Here is a 26,980-nt window from a genome sequence, read left to right as displayed (position 1 = left end):
GGAGGGACCATGCAAAAGAATGACACATGGAGACAGATGAAGAGTAAACAAATATCACTCAGCCGCTGAGATCACTGTGATCAGTATCGTCTGAAAAGGTCAGGCCAACTAAGCTCAGAGCTCCAGCTGACAGATTCATTGTCACCAACTAGCCAAGGGGAACAAGTGGAGCACAGAGACCCTTCTATTAACTGCCGCAGGTCATTAGGCACAAATAATTGCTTTGGTGTGCCAGTATTGTAAGATTGATTTCTCTTTCTTCTCTCACAACCAAAGCATTGCAATTAACTCTTGATTTTGTTTCACACTATTAAGAATAAGAGATTTACAGTAGTAGTTTAGACTATGGTGCATGTTGCCAAAACACACCAATCGTAATTCTAATTATTGTAAGTTGTCATTTCACTGTAAAATTGTGAGTTTTCTGAACGTCATGATTCATGAAACTTGAGGTTGGGCTAGTAGCAGTCACGCTAGTTTGTGTTCAATCATCACAGCTGTTGTGTCAGGGGACAAATGAGATGGAAGTGCGGCACAGGATGCAGTTAAACTTTTCTTACTCTCCCACTCCTTGCATTTTTTTTCACTCCTCTTAATCATACTTTATTAGATTAACAAATTACGCAAGTAAGCGTTACAGCTTCACAAAAACTTGCTATTGTCAATCATTCCACTAATCTAAAACAAAATAGTAGTTTAGTTGCAGCCCCTAAAGATGGGCTCTGGAATGGGCTTAACCTCTCCCCCCTTGATTGTTCTCTTTATGATACAAGGTCTTTTTTTACTTATCTCTTACACTTGTCAGTCTGTGTGTGCATGTTTGTGCAGGTTTCACATGTCCAGAGGGACATTGTGAAATGAAAGACGTCACTATACTGATCAAAACTGACATAAAAACACCCCAAACTGAGTCCGTGCATATGCTGTCATCACAGATGTTTTGATTCTGTTCCTGGGTTGAGAGGACAAACACTCACCATCAAAGACCTTGTACTGTCCATTGAGTGAGGTCTGTAAGGATCGTCCAGCATCTTTGAGGAGTCCCTCCATCTCCCTGCGGCTCAGCGTGGCCAGGTTTTCCTCCATGTCACTGGTGCAGCAGGTGTAACCCTGGGGACAGATGCGCAGGTGCTCCCCTAGCAGGACACGAGGAGACAGAGAAGTGTTAGGCACATAGTGAGAAAACGATGGCAACTAGGGAAGAGGAAGATTTAGGATTGGGGGAAAAAAACATGATGGTGCATGCATTTGCAAATACACACACACACACACACACACACACACACACAGGAAGAGAGTGTCTCAAAACAAGGAAGAGCGAGAGAATGAGAGAGAGGGAGATAAGTAAAAAAAAAGCTGTGAGTGTGCCCAAACACACAATGACAGAATTTAAACAAGGTTTTACAAAGTTTCTTGCTGCAGCTGAAACCAGAACAAATTATTCCATAATTAAAATTCCATCAACCACATCAATGCAACCAGGCTTCAGGTGAGAACATTCTATGAGGGGAACATTCAATTACATTCATATTAACACTCCTCACAACTATAACTATAACCCCTTGCAAGCACACACTAAGGACTTAAACCTTTCTCTAAAAAAAGGAGAACATTTTGGGATGTACCTTTTTCTGTTCAAGACTTACAGGTTCGATTAAAGTGATAACAATGAGAATAGCATTTGTTATTGACAAGCCCAGAGTCTTTATTACAGAAGCAAGCAGCCCTTTTGTGATTTGATACTAATGTGCCACTGGTTGCAGTTTCTAGTAAGCAGTGTTCACAGATAGAGTGCAGGTTGTAGTATTTCTACTCCGATTGTATCACCCTATATATGAAAGAGGCACTGAATCTCACTGAGTCCACTTTCCCACCCAATCGCCCTGCAGTGACAAGCATTAAGAACTAACTGGCTCTGTGTAATTCCCACCCTCGTCGTCCATTCCTCTCTCCTGCTTCTCTTCCCTGCTTGAGGACTCTCTGAAATTCCCTTATGTGGCCTCGAGCAGTCTGAAGAGACTGATGTATAGTACAATATTGTACAGTACACACAGACGGGGACCGATACACACCCAGAATAGGAGTATTCAACAAAAATTGCAAGTGTTAAGATTCAGTGAAATATACATTGAAATATTAGATGTTTCAATGCTGTGTATAGTCAACAGATACATCTCGAGGGATTATACATAACTCTTTTCTCATATCAAGTAAAATTAAATACAGAAAGCTGTTTTTGTAAATGTGCTTAATTTTAGAATTTTTTCTTGAATTATGGATTTCCACTTAACAGTTTAACTTTTCTTACTTCTCTGTAAATCGCTCCCTGATGTGTGTAAATCATTCAGTATTGATGCTCATCAGAATCGCAGATTTGATTGGCTGCATGGCATCACGTGACATGATTGACAGGGCATGTAATTGGTGTGTAAGTTTCCTCGGCCACTGACCTGGTGAACGGATAGAAAAGCTCTCAATGATTTATCAGTTAAACGTCTGGCTCTGGGTAAGATGGAGCCTGTGTCCGCCCATTAGCAACCTCTGCCATAGATCATAAATTAATTAATTTTGTGTTTGGTATTTTCCTTTTGCTCTTGGAAATGTGTTGTTATGACAATAATAATAATAATTATCTGGTCATTCTGTTTCCTGCCTCTTGTGTGATGGCAATTATTAACAACATTTAATAGACGCTTGCTACCAACACAAAATACAGAATAATTTGCAGTGTCTCTTCAAAAGAAATAAAACCACAATTCAACAGTGACACATCCTAAGATGTCATTGTTCTGTCATTTGTTGATTGACTGAAGTTTAACAGTAAGCCTGATGCTAAGCATTAGGATAAGCAACAAGTGTTGTACTGCTTTATTGATATTACATAGCCTGAACAAAGGCATATCTGTTAACACACATGAGTAAAGCATTAATGATTTAATGTTCCTCGGTCTGTCATTAGCATGCACCAGGCAGAGTTTTCACCTGAAGCCAAGTCTACAGGCACAGTGCTGCCATCAATAAGATTGATCATTCATCGTCAAGGCCACTGATTTCTCTGTACACTGGCTCAACGATTACGAGACGACATTTCACCTTCATTTACTGTAGTTCTCACCTGAGTGAATCAGCCCCCCCTTCCCACAATCCAGTCTGTGATCTGAGCTATTTTTTACAGTCAGTGACAAGAATCCATGCACTTCACTGATTATGTGTCAACCAATTAAAGGGCAATTAAAAGCAATTTTTCTCTTTCAAAACCAAGGTGCAGAAAAAGCTGCCCAGATGTTAGGAGAAGGTGACATTGAGTATCCCGCTGCACCCTTTCACTGGTTGTGATGTGGCTTACACCCACTCATAAGGGTGAATGCACCCTTAGATTTGTGTCAGTGAGGGTTGGATTGAATTAAATGAGAAAGTGAGGATGTGAAGAAGAGAAAAAAAAAAAGAAATAGAGGAAAAAGGAGGGAGGACTGTCTGGGAAAAAGGAAGGAAATTGAAAGAGGAATAGTAGCACAGTACTATCCAGGGTCAGCTGTAATCTGTCAGCCCCTGGGACAGCTGTTTAAATGTGTGGACTGCTTTTAGTATATGTTTGTGTATTATGGGCCCGTGGCCATTTCTTCCAGTGCAGTCTGCTTAAAAATCAAGAATACACACTAAATACACACACACACGCACACACACACACGGATAGTGTGAGGTGTCCAGATGCTGCCAGGCATAAAAAGGCTCTTTGGGTCCATTTTAATATATGAAAAACAAGGTGATGATTTTTCACGTACACACACAACATCTGCAAACTGGACACTAAAAGGCATTGGGTTTCAAACACATACTCACAGTCCAAGACACACATCTGCTGTGCAGCAGGAAAGGTCACCTGCAGCAGAGCATAACGTTTCCAGCTGGTTAAAGCATGTGTGAGCGTATGTGTGCACGTCAAGTGAGTGTGTTTATGCATGTGTCTGCATAAGGCTGTGTGTGTCTATTTGTGTGTTAGCAACAGTAAGTGTCTTTCAATCAAAGTGTAGAGGTAATGTACAGTATCAATACAACCAGACATGACTCTCCTCCTGTCAACGATTATCACCGTCCCTACTAACGTACCTGGAAACCTATATCACGTGACCATTTACAGCATGTGAGTGTCGATGTAAACAGGAAGCAAATTGTCCACTTTACAGTTGGTTGCTTGGTTACAGAAAAAACTACGCATGACAAACAACAATGGTGAAAAGTTAGGTGAGGGATTTCTTTTCTTGGACCGAGTGAAGTGGAACTGTGAGTGTTTTGAAAGTTTGCCTTCACTGCTGGTAGTCGAGTCGAGACTCATAACAACGCATCAGGAAGCAAATGTGGCCGACTGTATTATCAATATTCATATTGCTCGTCCATACTGCAACACAGCCCAGGAGTTTTCAAACCTAAGTGCTTTTCTAGGGATGCATGATATTGATTTTTTGCCAATATCCGATATATTAGATGATTGCCGATACTGATATATGCAAGTTTTCCAACTCATGCAGAGAACATGAAGTCTCTCCTGTAGTGGGATTAACATATTATTTATGCCAACTCGTGTCTTGATAGCCCAATGGCAGATGCAGACATAAAATGTCTGCTTTTATAGATGTATACATTAACCCGTCAAAATAAGAAGACCATATTTATTTGTAACATTTTCAAATAAAACTGTATACTTCATCCTACTTTAACAGATGATGTGCTCCCTGAGGCAATCCTAACAATAGCAAAAACCAGGGCAAATTGTATCTCTTTGACAAGTTGCAAAAAGAGTCAGTTAACATAAACTCTGTCCACAGGGATCAGGTGAAAGTAAGGAAGTATTCAAAGTTGTACAACTGTACAGTAATTAACACCAACTGAAAGAACACCAGCAGACATAGTGCACTCTTTTTCACACTGTTGAATACATTAGCCTAAATTAGTAGTTGTCTGCTTTACAGACTTGCTAAAACTCAGTAATATATCAACTAAATTAATCCAAAAATAGGGGCCAATTATGGGGTTATACAATCCTTAAAACTGTAATCTTCAAACTAGGCTCGATCCGTGCTGCACCAAGAGCTACAAAGAACTTTGTCACAGCCTGGTGAAATGCAGAAAAACTAACAAAAGTGCACAAAATGTAAATAGCTTCAATCCTTAGGGAACATTAACTGTCAACACTTGCTGGGCGCACTGAGGTACTCGTTTGGTAAAGAGCAAGGAAGCGGGCCTGGTTTGCAAAAAAAAAAAGTTTGAGTGACAAAATAGTTTGTTTGCTAGTGGACAAGAATCTCAAATGCAGAGGAAAAAGTTTGTTTAGCAAAATATCTGCATTAGAGTGGACAGGACATCAATCTGTAGAAGAGCTAGTGTGCTCCAACAGTAGCAGCAACTGGGCCACAAAGGAGCAGGCAGCTAATACTACTGCTTGACAATTTTCTGTAGCTAGACCAAACAACATGTTTTCATTGCGTACCACAAGACCACTTCTTGTACATAGATTTACTCTCGCATTAACCAATTTCCACCCTGCCCTTGTTATTTCCTGTCTCTATTGCTGCTGCAGTCTGACTAAACTTAGAGGAATGCACAAATAAATAAAAAAATATGCCCAAAACAATATTAGGGTTCATATCCTGCAAGAGAAGGTGAATTATAGTTTAAACTCTTTTTGTGCACGGCTATGAAAGAAAACCACAAATGACATCTACTCAAAAATAAATAATTGTTTTTTATGCATTAATCAACCACCACTCGACTGACGCCAATCAGCAAAGAGGTAGCAATTTAATCACCTGGCAATTGTATCATTGTACACACATGCATAAACCACCCAGCCACCAAAACATTACTTTAATCCCATAGCAGTCCTTCATCACCTCTTTCCCTTGTCTTTTCACACACTGCTAAATGGTGAGCCCCAACTATTAGCTTGTCACTGTTCACCCGGGGGGGGGGGGGGGTTAAAATAAGGTTGTGACAGTCTTCTAGAGATGGTGGGAAACACAGAGAGAGGAGAGGGCAACAGGAAATTAGGGAGGAAACCAAAAACCTCTGTGTCATTTCTGTTGGAGTCTGTGAACAAAATGTAGAAATATATAGAAATCTACAGGATGCAGTTGAAAGTCAAGATGTAAATAAGATTAAAAGAGTTCTGGTTTGACCTTTTCAGTTTGACCTTGCTTGCACTAAAGTTTGGATATAGAGTAGGACGTTAGAAAGAGAAGACACCAACAGTTGGTAAATTTCCACATTTTTCATCCGAAACACACTTGGATGGACACTGTTAGCAACAATAGCGAGTCAGTGTGTCAGTAACTGTAGGATAAGTGTAGAATATGTGTGTGTTTGTTTGAACACATGCTGTGGGATGTGAGAGATCAGCAGCCTAATGCAGTCGTTGGCGAGAGTGTGTGTGTATGTGTCCACAGCTCGGGAAGATTATTGCCAGTGCCAAGGAAAACTCGCATGGAACATCAGGAGTCACAGACATGTGCACACACCCTCGCACACACTTGAACAGTGGATTAGGGTTAAACAGATGAAAAACAACAGGGTTATTTGGCAGCAGAAGTTGACGTGTCCAACTGTACACGCTAAAATCTCACAAACCGGCCAAACAAACGCCCCACGCTCTCTGTCTAACTGCAACCACCCTCAATGCCTGTTTGCTGACAGCCTATCTACTTATTGTCCAGTTTTCTTCTTTCCTTCTTTCACACACACACAGACCAGCCCACAGGAAGACCCGGGCTTTGACCTGGACCAGGAGTGAGGAGCCGCTGGGCTGTAAACGAGAGCTTTATCCGGCCTAAGAGACAACTTATAAATATAAAAAACAACTCAGAAATACAAAGAATTCTCAAGGCAGCAATTATTTATTTTAACAGAGATGGAATAAAAAATCTAAAAGTAGACTAACATGTCCTTCAGGGGTTGTCCCTTCTGGGTGTATGTCTGTGCTGTCACATTGAACACACACGCTACTGTTATGTCATCACTGACAGGCATCATGGTGACTATCAAGAAAGGATGTAAAATGTGCTTTCAAAGAGAAACGGAGGAAAAAGAAAAGCCATTTTACTTATTGACCTTGTAGAGACGTAACAAATACCACTCGAATACTCATTTTGTGTCTTTAAAAACCATGTGAGACGAGTCTCTCTGCTAAACTCTGCGCCCCTGTAACACAATCTCTCCACTGGATAATCCTGATTTATTTTTACACATGTACATATGCCCTTTTGTATCTTTATGTTTCTTACTTACAGTTGTTTTTATGCATTTGTCCAAGGCCATGTTTTCACCCGTCAGTTGTTTTGTTGGTTTGTTGTTTGATTGTAAACAAGCTAACACAAAAACAACTTGACAGATTGTCACAAAACTTGTTGGAAGGATGCAGTCCAGGACATGGGAGAAGACAGACCCAGGATACTTGTTTCCCCACTGTCATTTAACATATAACAGCTAGGTAGGGCGGTTTGCTAAATCTTCATGATTGTTCTAATATATGAAAAAAACACATTAAGTGAACTGATATCTATGAGTGTGTGAAATTTGGTGCAGGTTGATAGCATTGAAGGGGACTGTTGGCCAGTGGGCTCTACTGAGTTTCTTTTTAGTTTTGTAAATCTCAGTGAGTGGCTTTGCATTGATGATTTCTACAGCAGCAAAAGTGGCACTATAGCAAATGGTTTGTGTGCGGAAGTTGTTTTGGCTAAAACCAGCTGCAAGTAGTATCATCATCACTACCCTCTGACATCAGACGCCTCGTCCAGCCATCACATAGAGAGGCTAGTGGGATATATGTTTAAATAATTAAATATGGTCCTCGGAGGATGTTTTAAAAATTTAAATTGAAAATGGTTTCCCTACCTCTGCCCCAGATGGCCAGACAAGTCAGGTAATGAGAGCCAACGTAAGTAAGTCACGTATGAAGCTATCTCGAGCCAGACGAGGTGCTGGCCACACAACGCCTTAATAACATATTACCACTGAGGCCTGCGGATCAGTCTGGCTGCTCTTTTCTTTCCAGCTACCTGCACGTCTGACAAACCAGACTGCTATACATTATTACAGCATTAAAATCATGAAACATAACTTTCTATCGCCACATCTGACTCAACAGAAAACTGGGGATAACTCTGCTCTGACTACCAAGAGGAATGGTTAAAAGGATAATGTTGGTAATGATGTGAGCAGTTGGAGCAGATTCCTGAGGTAGAGGTAAATGGCTCCGGCTGTGATTAACTCAATGGTCAGCTTGTGTTAACAAATGAGCCGGACAAAAACAGACTGAGGAGGGGAAACGGGGTATAAGCAAAGGACAGGATTGGATGAGATCGAATGAACAAGATTAAATTTGGTTGAATAAGATAAGACACGATATTGTTCTTCGCTCCTAGATGGTTTATGACCACCTACATGTGCAAAAAAGATCCTGCAGTTTTTATCTGTATCCTCTTCTATCCATTACCGTGTGCTTGCATGTGGATGCAACATTTAGTAGATATTCACAGTCTCCTGTTGCCCAATGAAACACACTGTACGTAGCTTTTTAATAACTTAGGTTGAGAACTGAAAATAGGCCCAATTACATGCCTATAAAAGTAAAAAGAAACAGATTCTGAATGAGGCAGTTGGGAAATAACATGATTATGGATCAAGTCCCTGTTTTTCTGATAGTTTATAATGTCTCCCATAGTAACAGATGTGAACCAGATGTTAGAACATCAGGCCAGAGGACAACAGCGATACTGTCATTGTTTACAGATCAAAATGGATTAGGGTTAGCAATTTCTAATGTTACAAAAGAGAGGGAGAATGTGGGTGTGTGAGAGAGGAGGACAATCTAAACTGAAACTTTATTTCATACTTTATTTAAAGGCGTACAGTTAAGTGGAAGAAAATGCATAACATGACTATTAAGCCCAGTGGCCTACGCCTGCATAATTTGCTCTGGGACAGACACAACCTGCAGGACTCCAATCCTGTTGCAGCCCTCTAATAGGAGCTGTGATTTATACGGAACATGATGGATTACAACAGTTTTTGTAATTAAGTTGCTGTAGCCCTGAGAAACACGCTTGAGTGCCCTCTCTGATTAGACAGGCACGGAGTGACACGCATACACAAACGCACACAAACACATTTGCTCTTTGTCCTGCTCCTTCTCTCCCTGGACCAACTCTCTGTTGCTCTCTCCCATTCATGCACACACACAGACAAACGAATCCCAGTGGTCCCAGTGACTAACCGAAGAGCGTGAGTGCCAGCTCAAATGGTGACGGCAGCCACTCAGTAGGTACAGTCACAGTGCTGTCAAATAACAAGGCTGCCAACTTGCCCGACCATGTCCTGGCTTTGTTCATCCCCACTCTGTGTGTGGATTGAAATCACATTGGACTGACCTGGAATGCAGGAGAATGTAATTTGCTGAGCCCTGACAAGAATAACAAATCCAACAATATATTTTCCAGACAGTAGACACACACACACACACACACACACACACACACACACACACACACCCACACTGTCCTAGTTACAGTATGACCCACCCTGAAGTCTCGTACTGGTTACAGACATGTCTTAACTTGAGCTTGTCTGAGCTTTGACTTACTGAATCTCTGCACAAAGAAACAACTTGTGAAGAATATTTACCCATAGTGAAGAAACACTGTGATATAGGCAATTGCAAAATGAGTGGAGAAACTACAGGGTACAAGGAGCTGACCTAATTTCTGTGTCTGGAGGAATGTGTGTGTGTGTGTGTGTGTGTGTCAACAGTTAATTGATAGAACATTGACTATCACATGATGGAGACGAAAGAAGTCTGACGTTTCTGCCTCCTCGTTGCCAAGTTCACACAACGCTGTTTAAACCTATCAGCACCAGGTGAATCTATTTCACAGTATAGGACAGTTTAAAATCGGTTTCGGTAACATTCCTGAGTCGTGCATTGGTAGCGAACAATTTACGTCATTGCCTGGTTTATAATCAGAACTTAACTTTAAACTACTTACATGGCGAATATTAGTCTTAATTTATGATCTCACAGTGCTGATGTCCATTCATGTGACACAATCCATGACAGGGGTGCTATGTTGGATGGTTATGTAGGGCTCATATAGATTATTTCGTTGATCCAAAAAAACTTAACTTTCAATACTGCACTTCTGCAGTAATACACACACCATATTTTAAGGGATTACTTTAACCATTTTTTGAGAAAATCAAAATACAGACAGATAAACATGGATTCCTTTATTAGCTCCATCAAGGATATTTCACCAGTGCCTGTTTGTTGGTTTATTCATTTGCAGGATTACGCAAAAGCTAGTAAACTGAATTCCACCAACATTGGTGGTGGATGAGGACTTTTTATTTATTTCTTTATTTCATTCTCTTTACTATCTTTTATGAAAAATAAATCACTTTTTCTATATTTCTACTATAATACTATACACAATCATGTAGAGGCTCGTTTGGCTTTGTTTGCTGATCATACGAGAGCCTTTCTAGTTAACAGTTGGATTATTGAGAATAGTTATGTTGCTTTTATATTTCCATGACCTGAACAATGATAATGATAATTTCTCTGTATTCCACAGTGTTTGTGTAATACACTCCAACTTAACGTGGGAGATAAACGTTTCCCACTGCAGGTTAAATGTGGGAACTTCATAGTCAAGACTTTTTATGAGGTCCTGAGTGAGCAAAACACCAGAGCAACATTTGTGGGGAAAAAATGCTCTGGATAACATCACTGACATGTAAAATTGCTATAATAAATAGCCCGTGTGAAAGGGGATAGACAGACAGGCAAAGGAAGACATAGCTATTTGCCTTGAGCTTTTTGTGTGTGTGTCTGTGAGTGAGATCGAGCTCATGTCTTGACTCCTATACACTTGCAAGCTTCCCTTTGCGGCAGGCCCTGTCTCCTGATGGTGGAAGAACAAACAAAGCAGCCAGTTCCCCTCTGCATCGCTGCTGCTCAGAGGTGGAGAGGCTGACAGATAGAAGCTGACCTGCTGCTGTCAGGGCCTGTCAAAGCAACATGAGCTACAACACATTCAGCCAGTACTGAGTCACACACACACACACACACAGGGCGGTGGGTGATGTGGCAATGAGAGAGGTGTACGCAGGAGAAAATGGGAGGGTGAGCACATGAAAAGAGCCGGGGCGATGTAAAACAAAAAGCAGAAAAGTTTTCACCGAGAAAACAAAGATTGAGAGCTAACAAAAGGAAGAGAAAGGAAGGAAGGAGTGATTGCCAAGTGTCTTTCAACTACAAATTATTGTTGTTGAAAATTAATAAAAACATGTATTAGGCTGCTTGATTATGTGCTTAAGGAATAGTGAATAAATAAGCAGCCAGAATACAAAATACTATACAAAAACAAAAAAACAGACCTCTCTAAAGGATCCCGGCAAAAATATTTTTTGAGGATTACTGTGTTGTGTCACAATACTGTTTTGTTACCCTCAAATACTTTTCTTCCTATATTCCTCTAGATCCATGTGTAGTAGAAGTTTTTACCCAGTCTCTGACATGGTTATTGGTCTTTTTTCTTGATAACAGACACATGCAATGTAAAAAATCAGTCCATTGACCTGAATATCATTTCAAAATGTTTGTCCGAACCGTACTTTTGACTTGACTTAACCAAACTATAAGGAGATAACAATATCAATTTTTGCTCAATGTGACACATCCAGTTTTAGTGCTGTGGATAGTTGTTGTCTGACTCAACCTCCTTAGCAAAAGTATAGAAAGTAAAGCAAGGGTATTGCACTAAAACAGTAGATTCTCAGCAATGCAATTTAATAATACCCTGTTAAATGACCAGCTAATCTTCATAAAGCAGTCGGAGGCACAGCTGCAGAAGAGAATTTCATTTCTGATAGAACTCAAATGGCATACATGCATATAATTCTACGTTTTAATCTGGTTCCTTTCTTCCTGCTGCCACAGTAGAAAAAGGGTCTTCACAAAAAGCCGTCAATCATCAGCTTTTTGACCCACGAGCACACGCCCCTGGGCCACTCCCGTGCAACCGCTTTCAAAGGCGAATAGAAAGGTTGTCGAATACTCAATTAGAGTTCCTTTAATCCACAATAGCGAGTCAGAAATGTATTAAAATGTTGAGTGATCTGATTATAGATCAGCGCTTTAGAGGAAATATGACTGACACTCTCTGCCTGAGTCATCAGATCAAAGCACATAAAAGCCTCTCAATCCTTCCTGCAGTTCACTCATCACACACATGCATACACACGCACTCGCTTCACGCATTTTTCCTTCTTTTGCCTCTGGCTGGGAATCTGGGCTTCTAAAGCGCAGATCCTCACTTGCCTGGATCCTCAAACACACTTCTTTATTAATAGCTGGGGCTAAACAACAGTCCTAAGCTTGAGGGGGTTTTCTGTTATCTGTATCCTTTTATGTCATTTGTCTACATTTCGTATAAATCTAGATAAATAATATCATCATCTGTTATTTAATGACATTACTGGTTTGATGGGAACTAAACTGCATATAGTATTGTTTAGAGAGACTGTGTTTTAATGAAATAAACAATCCAGCTGAAGTCTGATCAGTCAACAAAGCAGCACTTTAATCAGTAAATCAAAGCTGTGCCTGCCAGGGCGTGTGTTTTGTGTGTGTGTGTGTGTGTGTGTGTGTGTGTGTGTGTTCCTGTGTAACTGACAATCAGATGCATTATGACGATATATGTGTCCTCCAACGGTTTCTTCTCTCAAGCGATCGCTCGTAAGTCTCATAACCAGTGAGTCATATTAAAAGCCTGATCTGAAAGAGGGCCTGACATGGGAACGAACGCTGTACAAGGAAAGCCCTGTTTTGGCGATGCTGTGAGTTCATGGTGTGCGTGCCAAGCTGTCTATTTTGAAGTCAGGTCAGGACAGGCTAGCACTTCAGGCTGCTCTTAGTCACTGTGAGTCAGTGAAATGTCTTGACAACAGACAGACAGGCACGGCTAACTGACAGCCAGGCCGAGAGACTGAGCAGCAAGCAGGCACGAAGTCACATGGCAAGACAACATTTTCCTAGACGGTGGGCAGACAGAACATAAAGACAATGTTATCAAAGCAACAGCAGTGACAGGACAAAGGTGATGATGCTCAGGGAATGTCCAAACTATTAAATCAGCTGTATCTGCTTTTGTTTTCACATCACAACCGTCCCGTTCCACCAACTAACCACAATGACGCTCTGTGGAACAGCACAGGGCGCCATTCGCCACAGTGGGACAGTTCAGAAACCAGCTCTGCACCGACCGAGTCATTGTTCTGTTTAAGACCACCGGCTCTGTTGTCACATGCATCTCCCGCCTGATGCAAAGCAGCATGGGCCTTGACCATTTACACATAATGAGTAAAGAACCACAAACCCCAGCTGTGCCTGCATTTGTCGGGGGAAAAACCAGATAACTGAGAAGCTGCGTAACCTTCGGGATAGTCTGTCTGTCACCATTTTAGCTACAAACTCACTTTAACTAATGAATCTGGGTAATAACCATTTTCTATCATGTGCAATGTACAATCCTGTTGCATTGAACCTTTATATTTGGTTCACACAGAATATGTACTGTGTACTCTCTATTTTTCTAATTCTATGTTTTACTATTATTGTGTATTTGTTTTACTAATAACTATATAGTATACTATAATAAGTATTTATAAATAATTTTGGTTGTGCATCAGTGCTGGATAACACCTTGTTTACAAACATATTGTATAGCTAAAGGGGACAACGCTAACACCTCTAACTCATCCTGTCAAGAAAAAGTTAAAAAAAATTCCTGGATCCACCCATTTATCGAGATCTGCTCCTAAATGAATGGGTTCTTCCAGGGGTCATGCCCCACCCGGCCACAAAATTTAATGGTATTTGGTTCAAAAGTGTTGATGTAAACATATTCAAATTATACAAGAAATAAATCTTTTTGGCAAATCTATTACTCAGTGTTACACATACTGTTGTTGCATAATAACCCTGTTGAATAATCATTTTTTCACTTATTGCTTGTGGGAACATTAGCTACAGGCCTATTTAAAAGTGAATATCTTGCCGTCACAGATCTGACCTTCGCCCTGAATCAGTTTAACATCTGTACATAAATTATCTGTCATCCATTTAATCCTACATTTGAGTTGTAAACAAATAGATCTACAAAAGACAATGGAAGCACAACATTTGTAATTGGTGGTAAACTTCACGTTACAATGCGTAACATTTGACCGCCAAGTGCTTCTTGCTGCATAACTACACGGTGGGTTGTAGTACGCTGTAATTCAGGGATCTATTTTTTTTAGCATGTCCATGCAAAAACTTGGACCTGCTGACCATCTTCAAACATAAAAGCTACTCTGTGATGCATGCAGAGAAATGAAACGATTCCGAAACAACAAAACGGAGGCCAAAGTGATTCAAAGTTCCCATAAAAGTGAAGTAGCATACTGTATTATTCATGTTGACACAGGCCCAGTTAGTGACAAAAGCACTGTATCCTCTCCACTGTTCTCACTGCACACAGCTGTGCATCATTACTGCCAAGTTTAAATGACCTTCTGTTATCACTGTGGGAAAAAGCAGCGATTCCATTGTGTATTCTGTTGTAGTTACAGGTGAAATTAAACTTCTAAGTAACCAAACACTGATATACTGTCTATATATCTCTCTCTTTATACATATAGATATATATGCATAAAGCATACAGATGAAATATGCATGAAATAAAGCAGATGGCCTAATTCTTAAAATTATTCAAACCCAGAATTATTGAATACACTATCGCTGCAGTGTCTGCAGAGACGTATTGGTTTAACCGAGTGTCTAACAGTGTTGCTTGCTGGCCTTGATGGCCTCCTTACAAATACTTTTATGATGGTGTAGTAATTTGGACTGAAACCAAAGAATAAAGGGTTTGCTTGGAAGAGGGTTCATTTAGACTGGGTCAGACCAGACCACTTGATCTCTGTCAAACAAGGAGATAAATAAAACAAAATAAAAAAAGAGACTTACACATTCCTTCGCTCATTGCCTGACATCCAAATAACAGTGGATTTGTCATGGGTTAGCACTTGTTAGCGTGACAGTGCGAGGCCGAGCGGTCACAAAATGACCCTTCAAGCACTGGAACAAGCTTAATGATGTAAAAAAAAAATCATTAGTTTTCTCACCGCTGACGGGGACAGTGGACGGCTTATGTGCACTTTGAGAATTTATGCTCTGTGCCGCACAATCCCAGCATTCTTCACAGATAGATCAGACCACAGCAAATTACTTTTCACCATAGCTGTAAGGGGAATTACAACCAGAAGGGCTCGGAAATGATGTGCAACTCAGATGCTAAAAGGTCAGACGAGCACAGGAAGAGAAAAATAAATGTAATAGACTCCGAGGACTGCATGATTCATACTTTACACAAACATTTAAATAGTGTAGGGAAAGTTGCGTAAAACATATTACAGAAATATTTATGTTATTTGGCTATAATCTAAAAGAAAGCACTTATTTCCATTGGCACAGGCACAGTGCTGTTAAGATTTTCACAGACAGCCCTTTAGGCCTTTAGAATAGAAAGTCTTGGCATATTGCCCATGTGGGAGCAGCTTTATTGCAGCGCTCTGACAGGTAAATGCACAAGATGTGTAAAGGAATGTTTGTGTCTTTCACTCAGTACGCCTCCGTCTAATCCCCCCTTTCAGTTCAGGCCTGAAAGAAGCTTTTCATAGGTTCATCTTTGACAAAAAAAAAAAGAAAAAAAAGAAAACCTAAATGCTTGTCAAATCTGCACTCGTGAACTTGTAAGTGCTGCAGTTCTGTTGCTCCTTCCTTCGCTCACTCGGGCTGTCACACGCTCTATTAATGTTTTTTCCTCTCAGTGCTCATGTGCCTGTTGACTTCAAGAGTTTCAGATGTTTTCTCGTCACCTGCTATGATTGATTCTTGGTTTTCTGGCTGTGCTTAAAACATGGAGCTTGAACATCCATATTTTCCTCCTCTTTGTTTCCTTTATCCTCGCATTTTGTGAGTCGAATCACTTTTACAAACATTTTTGAGTTTCCTTTTTTTTATTTGAAGCCTCCATTGCTCTTTTACTTTTTCTATATTTTACTCCTCATTTTTTTTTATGAGCTGTCAAAAGATTCTCACCTGCAGTGCAGAACCTGAGTGACTAGTTTTAATCTACAGATAAAATGTTTGGCTGTTGAGACATACAAGCTTCAGCATGCAGACAAGTTAAGATGATGCTCCACTGATGATGTGACACCAAACCTTCGATTTTTATCTTGATGTAAAAGTTTAAATTTTCTTTCAGTGCAGGATTATTGTTGCCTGACTCAACCTCCAGTGCAAATATAAGCACTGTTGTCATATCAGCTGACATGTGGTTTCAACAAGACGGTCGAATTTGAAGAAGCAGGGGAATCTTATCTCATCTCACCCTGCCAACACATTAAATTAAATGTTGTTCTCTGATGTGCTGTTTAAACATTAAAAAATGGTATAGACCCCCCGTCCGCCCACCCACCCGTGCAGCTGAAGTGCACCATAGGAGCAGGACAAAGCTTCTCCACTGTCCTCCCTTGCTGGACACAGTTCATTAGAAAGAGCTGGCCTATGCTGAAAGGCTAGATGGTTATCCTCGAAGAGCAAGACAGAGGCAGAGGAGGAGGAGGAGGAGAGAGCTGGGCCACAGGGAGGCAGATAGGGGTGCTGGCTTTAGCTGAAGGGGTTAGATGGTTATCCCACGAACCAGGGGGAGGGAGGGAGGAGGAGAGTAGACAAAGAAATGGAGAATTTACAGACGGTGCATTGGGGGCAGAAAGAAAGATCACGGGAAAAGCCTCTGTAGACCACACTGTTTCAGTGTATGCAGCCCATGAAGACCACCTCTGGGCTGGTTAGACCACATCCTCCAAAGGATGCAGCCGCTGAAGTGAGACAAGCTATTATGCTTCTCAGGCTTCATTTAATTAAGCTACAGATGCATATTCCAGAAGATGGAGTTGCATAATTATGTCTTCAACATTTATCTTTTTTTTTTTTTTTTTTAACATTTATAGGATTCTAATGTCTGTGCAATAAAATTCAAGCCACTGCACGCAACCACAGAGCTTAGCATGAAATCAGGGAGAAACATCCTGGCTCTGTCAAAAGGTAACAAAATACATAAACCAGCACCTCTAATAGCCTACTCTCTATATTAATATGTATTTATTAATTTGCATATTTATGTCTTATATTATTTACAGAGGAGATGTATTTATGTACACCTGATAATCCTTATTAAATAGATAAATCTTAACTTATTCATATCACTGTAAACTCATTTCTAAATCTGTTTTAAAATAGAAAAATGCAAATTGTGCAGTGCACTCTCTTTTGCTTATTTTGCTGAAAGCTCTGGCAGCTGCTCAGTGTCTGAGTCGTGAGTCCAGTTGATTTGTTTTATATTCCGTGCACCTGCAAAATGTGTGAGTACCTCTGACATATACAGTAACTCATTGAAGTCCTTATGAAAATATTTTTTTCTCTCAAATGTCTTCCCCACAAGGAATGCAGTGCATTGTGCTGCACCTCCTCCAGCAGGATAGTTTTCCACCACCTGCTCTTCCCACTCTTCCTCCTCCTCATCCAGCTGTGAGAAGGTGGTGTGAAAGACCGCTGGACTTCATATTATGGATTAAAGCCAGCACTCGGCCGGCATCATGTAACCTTTCCCTCCATCACAGCCCCCTACAAAGCCCACCATTGTGTGGCCCGGCCTATGCCCTCCGCCCACGCCCGCAATGCCACCCAGATCCCGCCGTGCACTCGCAGCCCTTTTAATTAACTTCAAATCTGTCAGCTAGCACTAAGTTTTGCCAAGGAAGACATGTCAGATCATGCCCCATTTGATCTTTGAGGGGACTTTTCCCCAAAATTAATAGAGGAAAAGGCCAAGACAAAAACCGGCAAATATTCACACAAATAGACGTCATGAGAGAGCTGCACTTTAATGTGTAGACCTTTGTTCAAATACACAACAGGTGGTACGGTTGGGGTTTATGTGTGACTGGGTTTGTGCGTGTTCCTGAGGCATTGTGTAGAGTAAGCCTCGGATCTACATTCCCTGACAAGAGAGGAATGCGTCTGACAGCTTATTCCCCAGAAACTCATAAACTTGAAGGCAAGAAAAGGTCAAAATGTTAACGCATATTTACAACAAGACACATGATTTTAATCTATCTTAACATTACACTTTATTTAATATATGATGCATTAAGAACACGTGCAGTGTGTATTTATGGATACACGCTGCACAAATGGATGTCTAGATTTATGTGGTGATAGCAGATATATGAGCATCAGCTTCTGCTTTGACAGATTTATCATTGACAAAGGAGGTAAAATATCTCTACAAAAAGTCAAATATGTTTTTATCTGTCATTTAATGTGAAGGTGAAGAACTATTCTGTGAATTCAAAATGTCCAGTCTTAACCTTAATAAATCAAATTATTTTTATTGCCCCTGTCCCTGAAGATGAAAATGTAATAAAGTGAGCATGGAAATTACTTTTTCTACTAATTACCTGTCTCTTTAGCTTTGCTGAAGTGAAAATCACAAGTGAGGCTAAGATTCCGAATGAGATTGCTTAACTGAGAGAGAAACACTGGGCTACCCAACCAGTGGCTTGGCACTGTTGTCACACCAGAATTCATGGGGCATGAAGAGCAGGTTTCTTCTCACCTGCAGCGTTAAACAAGCTGAGAGAGAGCAAAGAGGGATGGGGTGTTTCTTTTTTGCAGCAGAGCCGCGATGCTTCAGAGAGAAGAGACGCTGAACATCAAAGCCCGAGCTAGAAATAGGGGGAGAGAAGAGAGGAGGGCGGGGGAGGCAGCGAAAACTGACAGCCAGGGGTCCTTACAGAGAATCTTAGCAGAGGAGAGAAAAATGACAACGACGGGGTGAATGGTGAAATGGTAAAATCAATGGTTAAAAAGAGGTTGAAGAAAGAGGACGTCTCTTTACTGCACAGAAAGGAACAGGAACAGGAACTTGACAATCTTATTAAGACTTTCTCGAGACAGCACTATAGGTTTCCTTTATAGACCACAATCATAACTACAGGGGAAGTAGCCAGTTAACTGCCAGGGCAGATATCTGTATCACCACATGCAATGCACAGCCTTGGCCCTTACAAGTGCTACAGGCCACTTTAACTACGAGGACAGACGTGCTAATAAAAGTGGATGTCCCCTCAACGTTTCTCCACACACACATTCATACAGTAACCATACAGACCACATAAATGCCTAGAGGTGCAATAAAAATCCTCAACCACGGCTGATTCTGTTTGCTAAACAAGGCAGAGACGATATAATTCTAACAAGTAGACAGATCTCTGCGAGGACACGCAGCGGCACAAGGCCTTGAAAATACATCCATCCATTTCCCAGGTCGCCAGCTGAAATATTTTCATTAAAATCCTCGCTGCAGAAGATCATTTCAGTTTGGATGGGCTCTAGTGGTTGAGGTGACAAAGCACTGTCTGAGCCTGCTGCTGCAGTGTTTTGCTGGACTGCAGACGGGTTCAGATGCCGGGAATTCACGTGGATGCTGTGAGAGCAGCAGGGCTGTGTTTGTGGAGGGATTGTGCCATTCCCAGGGAACTCAATAAGAAGAGATGAGCATCTAATCAATGAGTAAACAGGGACTGGTCAGAGAAGAGCTGCAGTTTCCTCGGTTTTAGTTGTTTTCTTCTGGCTTTGTTTATCCGTCATCTGCAACTTCAGCGATTGTGCAGATAACATCTTGAGGAGGATGCTGTACTTCCTGGCTACAATCAATGGAATTAAACATGCAGATCTTTAGATATTTTGTCTCAATGATTTGATGCCCCAACTACTACAGTCACTATGACTCATTTATAATAATAATTAACTGATTGTGAAAAGATACAGAGTAAATTTGAATATACAATATATTGCCTCTACTTGAAATGTTGACTCAGAGGCAACAAAACAAACAAGAACAACATGGTGAAGTGAATCTATTTGCATATGCTCTCATCTGTTCTTACCTCTGCCAAGTTGGCAATGTTTGCCTTGGTTGGTAACAGGATTAGGCAAAAAATATTTTCATGGAGGGGTGTGAGTGTTGAGTGTGTGCAACAGAGTTTAGAGCAAAAACAGAAACAAATCCTGAAGTCACAACTTCCTTTAGCTTGAAATGTTGCATGTTGAAACAAACACAGTCTTAGACCAGCCCTGTAGACAGTTGTGTATTTTGTTCTCAGCATAAAAAGCTTTTAATTGAACCTTTAAAATGCATAAAGAAGATGATTGTTTCTGGGCACTGATCAAAAACAACTTCTGCTTAGGGGATCATTAGTGAAACACAACTAAGCAGAGGACACTCGGTGCTTGGGGCAGCTGTGTTTAAATGCTTAATGAACTAACAGACAAAATACCGATTTGCATCTCACTTTGCTAATAATCAGACACATGGGAAGCTATAAAAACCTCATTCGACAATGATTTCAACCTGCAAGGCTCCTTTTTCTTTTCCACCCACTTCTTTTTCACAAAACGGATGGACATTAACATTGCACTAAAGGCCCATGACAATAGGTGGAAATAAAATAATCATCACCTTACACTGAAAGAGTAACTGTGGTCTATGAAAAGCATTATTTATAGCAGTGTAATGGTGCATTAGGCTTTGTGTTCCCATGAGCGTAGGGGCTATAATTTGCCAAAAAAAGGCGATGTAGGAGGTGGGCAGTTCCAAAAGTTAAAACCATTTTCATAATAACCGTTCCATGTCGTTTAGCTACAGAGACGCTGGTGGGCTGCCACATGGAATAACGCTCCATGCCTGGTTAAGAGGGGAGTAAACTCGGAGAGTGCTTTTAGAGAAGGTAACAATATGGTGAAAGCGGGGTTGGGAGTGGGGGGTATTGCAGCTTGACAGTGAAAGCACCTCATCTTCAGAACTGGAGTGGTTTCCTATCACGATGGAGCGATGTCCTCTGAGGGTTGTCTGAGACGCAATCTCTATTCTAGTGATGCTGCCTGTCCGCTGTGAAGGAAGCGTGTGGATTGTAACAGGACTCAAAGTGGTATTTGTGCCAGATGAAGTCCACACATTTGTCTGCATGTATGGTCCATGTGTTCGGCCAGCATGTCGATACATTTTGAAGGTGGCCGTGGACCCTTGTTTGTTGTTAGCAAGCAGGGTTACACAGAAACTACTGGACGGATTACCACGAGACTTGGTGGAAGGATGTGGTCTGGTCAGGAAAAAAAACAGGCATGTTTACCACAATGATATTATGAGTCTGTGCAATTTAGTGCAGATCTGAAAGTGATTTAAAGGTGCTTTCATTAGGGCTCTTTGAGTACCATTCTAGTTCCAGTATTTATTCATTTGTCACTTTGTGTCAAAATTAATCACTGATCAGCAACTATTTGAGTGTTTATGACATTCCCTGCGAAATTGGTGAAAATGTTGAAAAACTAAATCTCACAATATAAAGAAAGTTAAAAAAATTCCACCCCCTGATATGGATTGTCTTTCCCAACATAGTATTAGTTTGTGAGTCCTGCTAAATAACAAACCAACAAACAAACAGACAGTGAAAACTTAACCCCCTTGGTGGATGTATTAATCAACAGATTTATTGATAATGAAAATAATCCTTAGTTACAGCAGTAAAATTGTGAAAATTTGATGTCAATCTGACAAGCTATGAGGGAACTCAGGTTAAGGTTTTCGTGTTATAGCAACCCAGTACTGAGATGTTTTATTGAAACAGCATAGTTGTTGACCTTTGATCTCACCTTTCAGCTCTACTCCTGCCCAGCCAGCAGCACATTACAACAGCGGTGAATGATTTAAGTTCCCATCAGCTCAATGTCACAGCCCAGTCTGCCTTGGTACCCTTCAGGTACACATCCCGGCTGCAGACTGATTCAGGAGCACTGAGCAGTGCATCGCTGCCAGTGACATCTATTACTCTCCTCCCCAGTCGACCAGAAAACACTGACGTTAATAGGAATTTCGATATCATTGGCCCGTCAAAGCATGAAAGATAATAATCAAGTCTGCTGTAAATAATTTAGGGAAGAGATGTGTTTGGAGAAGTCATTTGTGATTGATTTTAATTTAACAACTGAGCTCCACTGATGCATACTCAAATAAACACACACATACACACACAGATGCACACACACACAGACACAGCAGAATCAAGTCTGTGTCCAATGCACAAACAACAGTTGTTGACATCACCCAAAATCAACAGGGCCAAGGCCTGAGAAAGATAGAGCGTCACTTTATATAACAATGTGAAAAGAGAGGGGCCTTGTGATGAGCAAAACAGCTGTGCTTAATCACAGGAACTAAGTCAAGAGAGATGTGAAGAGGAACAGAAGGACTGAGGGAAGGTGAAGAATGCTGGGCAGACATGAAGGAAGAGCTTGAAGGTAAAAAGAGAAAGACGAGATACAAGTCTCAAATGAGCCTGAAAAAGGGGATGAACGCTTAAGAAAAGCAGGGCTGTTATAGTGGGAGTTAATCCAAATGAATTTACAACCGTCTTGTCAGAGCACCCCAGTATGAAACATCAAAGGCATGACACTTTTATTTTTGTGTCACCACCACGTTGCATGTAGGACTCAATTAGCCACAACCAAAGACAGGAAAGTAGGTTATATGAAACTGTTCTTTACTTTCCTCGCTTCTATTCCACGGGTAATAGTTAATTTCATCTCTGATAGTGCTGGGCAACTAACATTTATAAGGTAAAACGACATTTATAACCTCTAACCATTTTGATTTGCTCATGTAGGGTTAATTTGGTTAATACGTTCCCCAGTGCATCAGGATTCTGCTACGCTCCGTGCTGTATTTTCCTGCTGCATCTTCCCTCCTCACTCCCCCACCGATCTGCACTCACTTAAAACGTTAGCAATAAACATCAACACTAATCAGAAGTTATCAGGACACGTACAGTACTTGAAGTTTACTCTGTGTTTGTTTGATTCGCTCTAGAGTGTATGAGACACTTATTTACACAAAACGGGACATAATGTGCATCAGGCTTAAAGTGACTGGAACGATCCAGATTCATAATCAAACATCATCCATTATAACTAAACAAAGGTACATTTATTTGAAAAGCGACACACACACACACACACAAAATAATTGTTCATTAATCATAATCGAGGTAAATGTTTTTAATAATTGTCTCATATCTGAAATTGTATGCTTCTAAGAAAACCAAACATTCTGCCTTGCAATCAGTGCAGTTTCAGTTGACATACATTGTTTTCTAGAATCAAATATGGTCCCACGGACCCTTGACCACTGGAATCTAATCATGTTCGGGTGACAAATAGTCAAAATGTGAGGGAAATTCCCAAAAGGCAGACTTGAGATATCATGTTCATGAAGAAAAAAAACACTTTTTGTGAGGACACCAGGATCTTGACATTTGACCTTTGATCCCCCCAATTTAAATCAACTTATTGTCTCACGGATTTCTTACAATAACACATTCAAGAGGCAAGGTCACAGTGACGTTGACCTTTAACCTCTGACCATCAAAGTCAGTTCATCCTTGAACTGTCATCTTTTAAATCAAATTTGAAGATATCCTCTTTAGGAAGTCTTGAGATATCTTTTTTTTAAAGAATGCGACATACGGACAAACTGAAAACACTGACTCTCACTAGTGTGCAGGCATAATACAATCCACCTTTGACGAGTCCTACACTGCATCTTCTTTCCTTCAGTCCATCCAGTCCACTGGGCCCTGGTCATTTATCAGCAGACGTCACATGACAGACCACAGTCATGATTCATCCTGACGCTCCCAGGCGCCTCTGCCCAAAAGGATTTGTGATTCAGTTTGACTGAGTGATGTCTTGGGCCCCTGGGCTGGACCTGCAGCTGCTGCTGGGTTTTACTGGGGTGCAGGGGCGCACAGGTAACGGACAGGGATGCTACTTCCTCACAGCTGGAGGAAGCCATTTATTCACATATTGTAAATGTGCCTAGCTAGTTTAATAGAAGTCATGTCAGAGAAATACACAAATACAGTATATGTATGAGTAAAAGATCAAACAGAATGTATCCTAATGTGCTGTTTGGTAGGAAATCTTCAAAAATGCAGAAAATGCAAAAAAAAAACAGAATGGCAGGATGAAATAGAAAGTGGTTAAAAGTTACCATGAGACCTATGCATCATCTCTGCCTCCCTCTTTTTCTCAGCAGGATGGTGGCAAGAGCATGAAAGATTTACAGAGAGAGCTTTTAGTTTAAACCAGAGCCCGGCCCAAAGAGGAAGAATAGAGGAAATGAGGGGAAGGAGATCTCAGACTCTCAGACAAATCATAATGTTGTAAATACCAAGAAATGCACACTAGACAATTAACAAATCTTAACTAACTAAAGACCACTGACACACTGTCAGATTTATTGTCTCATGGTTTTAATGAGCGCAGATGATTTAAAACTCAGCATTTCACCAAAATAGCAATAAATTGTAATCAGCTGTTTATGCTTGTCTGTCCTTTGCCTTTCACAGAAAAACTAAACATGAGAATAAAACTGTGGACGAAGTTGAGGCTGCAATAAAGTTGGAATCAGTGTGGGTGATACATTTTGCAGCTCAATTTAGAGGCAAGTTAGAAATATTATTCTTTTTTGTGCAGCCTGTGATCATTTTAAACGTAGTCATGTCAAAACATCTTCTGACCTTTTACAGCCATTGAGACGCCATTCAATTGAATGTCAATCGGATCTGGGCTTTTAAAACAGTTACTGTTACTGAAGCAACATCCCATTGGGGATGCTTCTTGGGCTGATTTCTGCTCAGAATTCCATTGCTGTTCCTTTCAAACTACAGGATTTCAAGAGAAACCTCAACCTAGTCAATAACAATTAGATTATACCTGTGAAACTACAGATCTACACTACAGGATCATTTTGGCAAATAACCCTGGGAACGCCCCTAGCGATTGTGGAAAGAGGCAAAAGGACCACAAATTGTCCAATTATCATCTAGTGTGGGGCCAACACCGATGGACAAAAATGTGATATAAACACAGAGAGTTGCACATGTGATCGCCTAGCATCCCTTCAGAAACATCTTCTAATATGATACTGTTGAGGTGACAATTGCAGTTAAATGTTGCAGCAAAATGTTGCACTTATTGAGTCACCAGACACAGGAGTTGCTTAGCTCTGCCAGGAAGGTGATGTTTTCACCTCCGTCTATTTGTTGCTGTTTTTGTGTTTGTGTATTAGCACCATTCAGTTGTTTTGCTAACAACTGAATGGATGGTCACGAAACGTGTTGGAAGGACATGGTCAGAGTCAGGGAAGAAGCCATTCAATTTTGGGGCGAATCTGGACAAAGGTGCAGATCCAGGATTTTTTTTGTCAGTCTATTTTACATTACAAAATACAGTGTTTTCAACATTTTCTCAGTTTTCCCAGGGAATCGTCTTTTAGATCAGTAATATTCAGGGAACTGTAAAATGAGTGTGTGAAATTTGATGCCGCTTGATTGAATTTAAAGGGACTTTTGGGACTTCGCTAAGGTATGTGCTGTTCATAGTCCCAGGCTACTTTTCAATGTATCTGGGGTAAAAATAATATAAAAACAGTATAAGGACCATGGAACAGATCCACACTGTTTTGTGTTGACTAAGCTGCGAGTTTCCATGGGCGATATTTGCCCAGCAGGTTGCAGAGTTTAAGTCTCAAACAGAGAGAAGTGGGCAACATTGAATGGAAAAAAGCTTTTGTCTTTTTCCCCAGCTAATTTCAAGCTGCCCTTGAATAAAGCAAATAATCCAGCTATTTAATAAAAATGATTACAAATATATGATTGACAGATGAATCTAATATGTACAACATTTACTACCTGTGATTCAGCACAAGCTGGCAGTTTGTTGCTGTAAATAGGAAGTTTGTATTCACCTTGTCTTGTGGAGTAACAGTCCAACTATGAAAACATAATGCAAAACACGTCTATGTGGGTATTTATCAAAATATGTGAGCAGAAACAGACGTGTATTAGAACAATGTAGCAAGACGCTCGCACAGATAAAACACATTTTTACACAGTATATAGTTAAATACACAATCAAACACACACACTATACATAAACACATTACACACATTAGAAACACACAAGGCAGCCAGCCATGCGCTAAGCTTGGGTTGACAGAGTTCATTTGGAAGATGTAAAATATTTATGAGAGAAGACTCTGCAGGGGAAGAAGAAGAGATGAAAATAGTGCGGGTGCAATGGACGGATAGCAAATAATGAGACGAACGAAACAGTGACGAGAGGGCCCAACTGAAATGCCCTCTGTTACGGCTGAGTGGAAGAATTGCAAGCTAAATGTGTCATTGTCATTTCAAGTTCATTAGCTCGTTGCCTACCGTCCCCTCCTGGGAGCAACTGAATAAGGGGACTAGTGTATAAAGGTATATTTGCACAATAGCAAAACTCCCCAGAGCTCTTGTATGATAGAAGAATAACTCACATTGGTCATTTATTTGTGAGTTTTTAATAGTCCTTTGCTAACACGAGGGAAAAGTTCTGGTTATAAGTGTGAATGTGAACAGTCGCAAACATTTCCACATGTTTATTCCACTTTCTTTCCGATATTCTTCCACCTCTTCAGGTGCACAGAGTGGGTTCCTCTCTGTTACTTGGCTCAAATTCCAGGTGTATGCAGAGAACATGATGTTAGTTGTAAGCCGATTTCAGACATGAGCTCCGGAAAATTGGATCTGGATATTTTCTGGTCTTTTTATGTACAATGAACACAGCAGGAGATTGTCCAGGTCAGATGCGCTCACAACAACAGGAAAATGTCCAGAACATTACAGCCCCTCCAGAAACTTTCAAAAATGTATACAGAAC

General features: G+C 40.6%; 1 protein-coding gene and 1 long non-coding RNA gene across 3 annotated transcripts in view; one reads left to right on the top strand and one right to left on the bottom strand.

The window, feature by feature from the left end:
- Nucleotides 1–26,980, bottom strand: part of gpc1b (glypican 1b) — a 68,038-nt gene that overhangs the window by 28,756 nt on the left and 12,302 nt on the right. Inside the window, exon 3 of the mRNA XM_020112207.2 lies at nucleotides 978–1,136. Within this exon, the coding sequence (XP_019967766.1) occupies nucleotides 978–1,136 (159 nt within the window). The remainder of the gene's footprint in view (nucleotides 1–977; nucleotides 1,137–26,980) is intronic.
- Nucleotides 6,813–25,929, top strand: LOC138405062 (uncharacterized). 2 transcript variants are annotated; one of them, XR_011238723.1, is made up of 2 exons: nucleotides 6,813–22,516; nucleotides 23,831–25,929. It is a non-coding gene; the product is annotated as an uncharacterized lncRNA (long non-coding RNA). The 2 variants fall into 2 exon arrangements; XR_011238722.1 differs by having other exon boundaries at nucleotides 6,813–22,834.

Source organism: Paralichthys olivaceus, chromosome 16 (genome assembly GCF_024713975.1).
Source record: "Paralichthys olivaceus isolate ysfri-2021 chromosome 16, ASM2471397v2, whole genome shotgun sequence".
Taxonomy (NCBI): Eukaryota; Metazoa; Chordata; class Actinopteri; order Pleuronectiformes; family Paralichthyidae; genus Paralichthys; species Paralichthys olivaceus.
The sequence above is the reverse complement of the archived record's forward strand: the minus strand, read 5'-3'. Positions and strand labels throughout refer to the sequence as shown.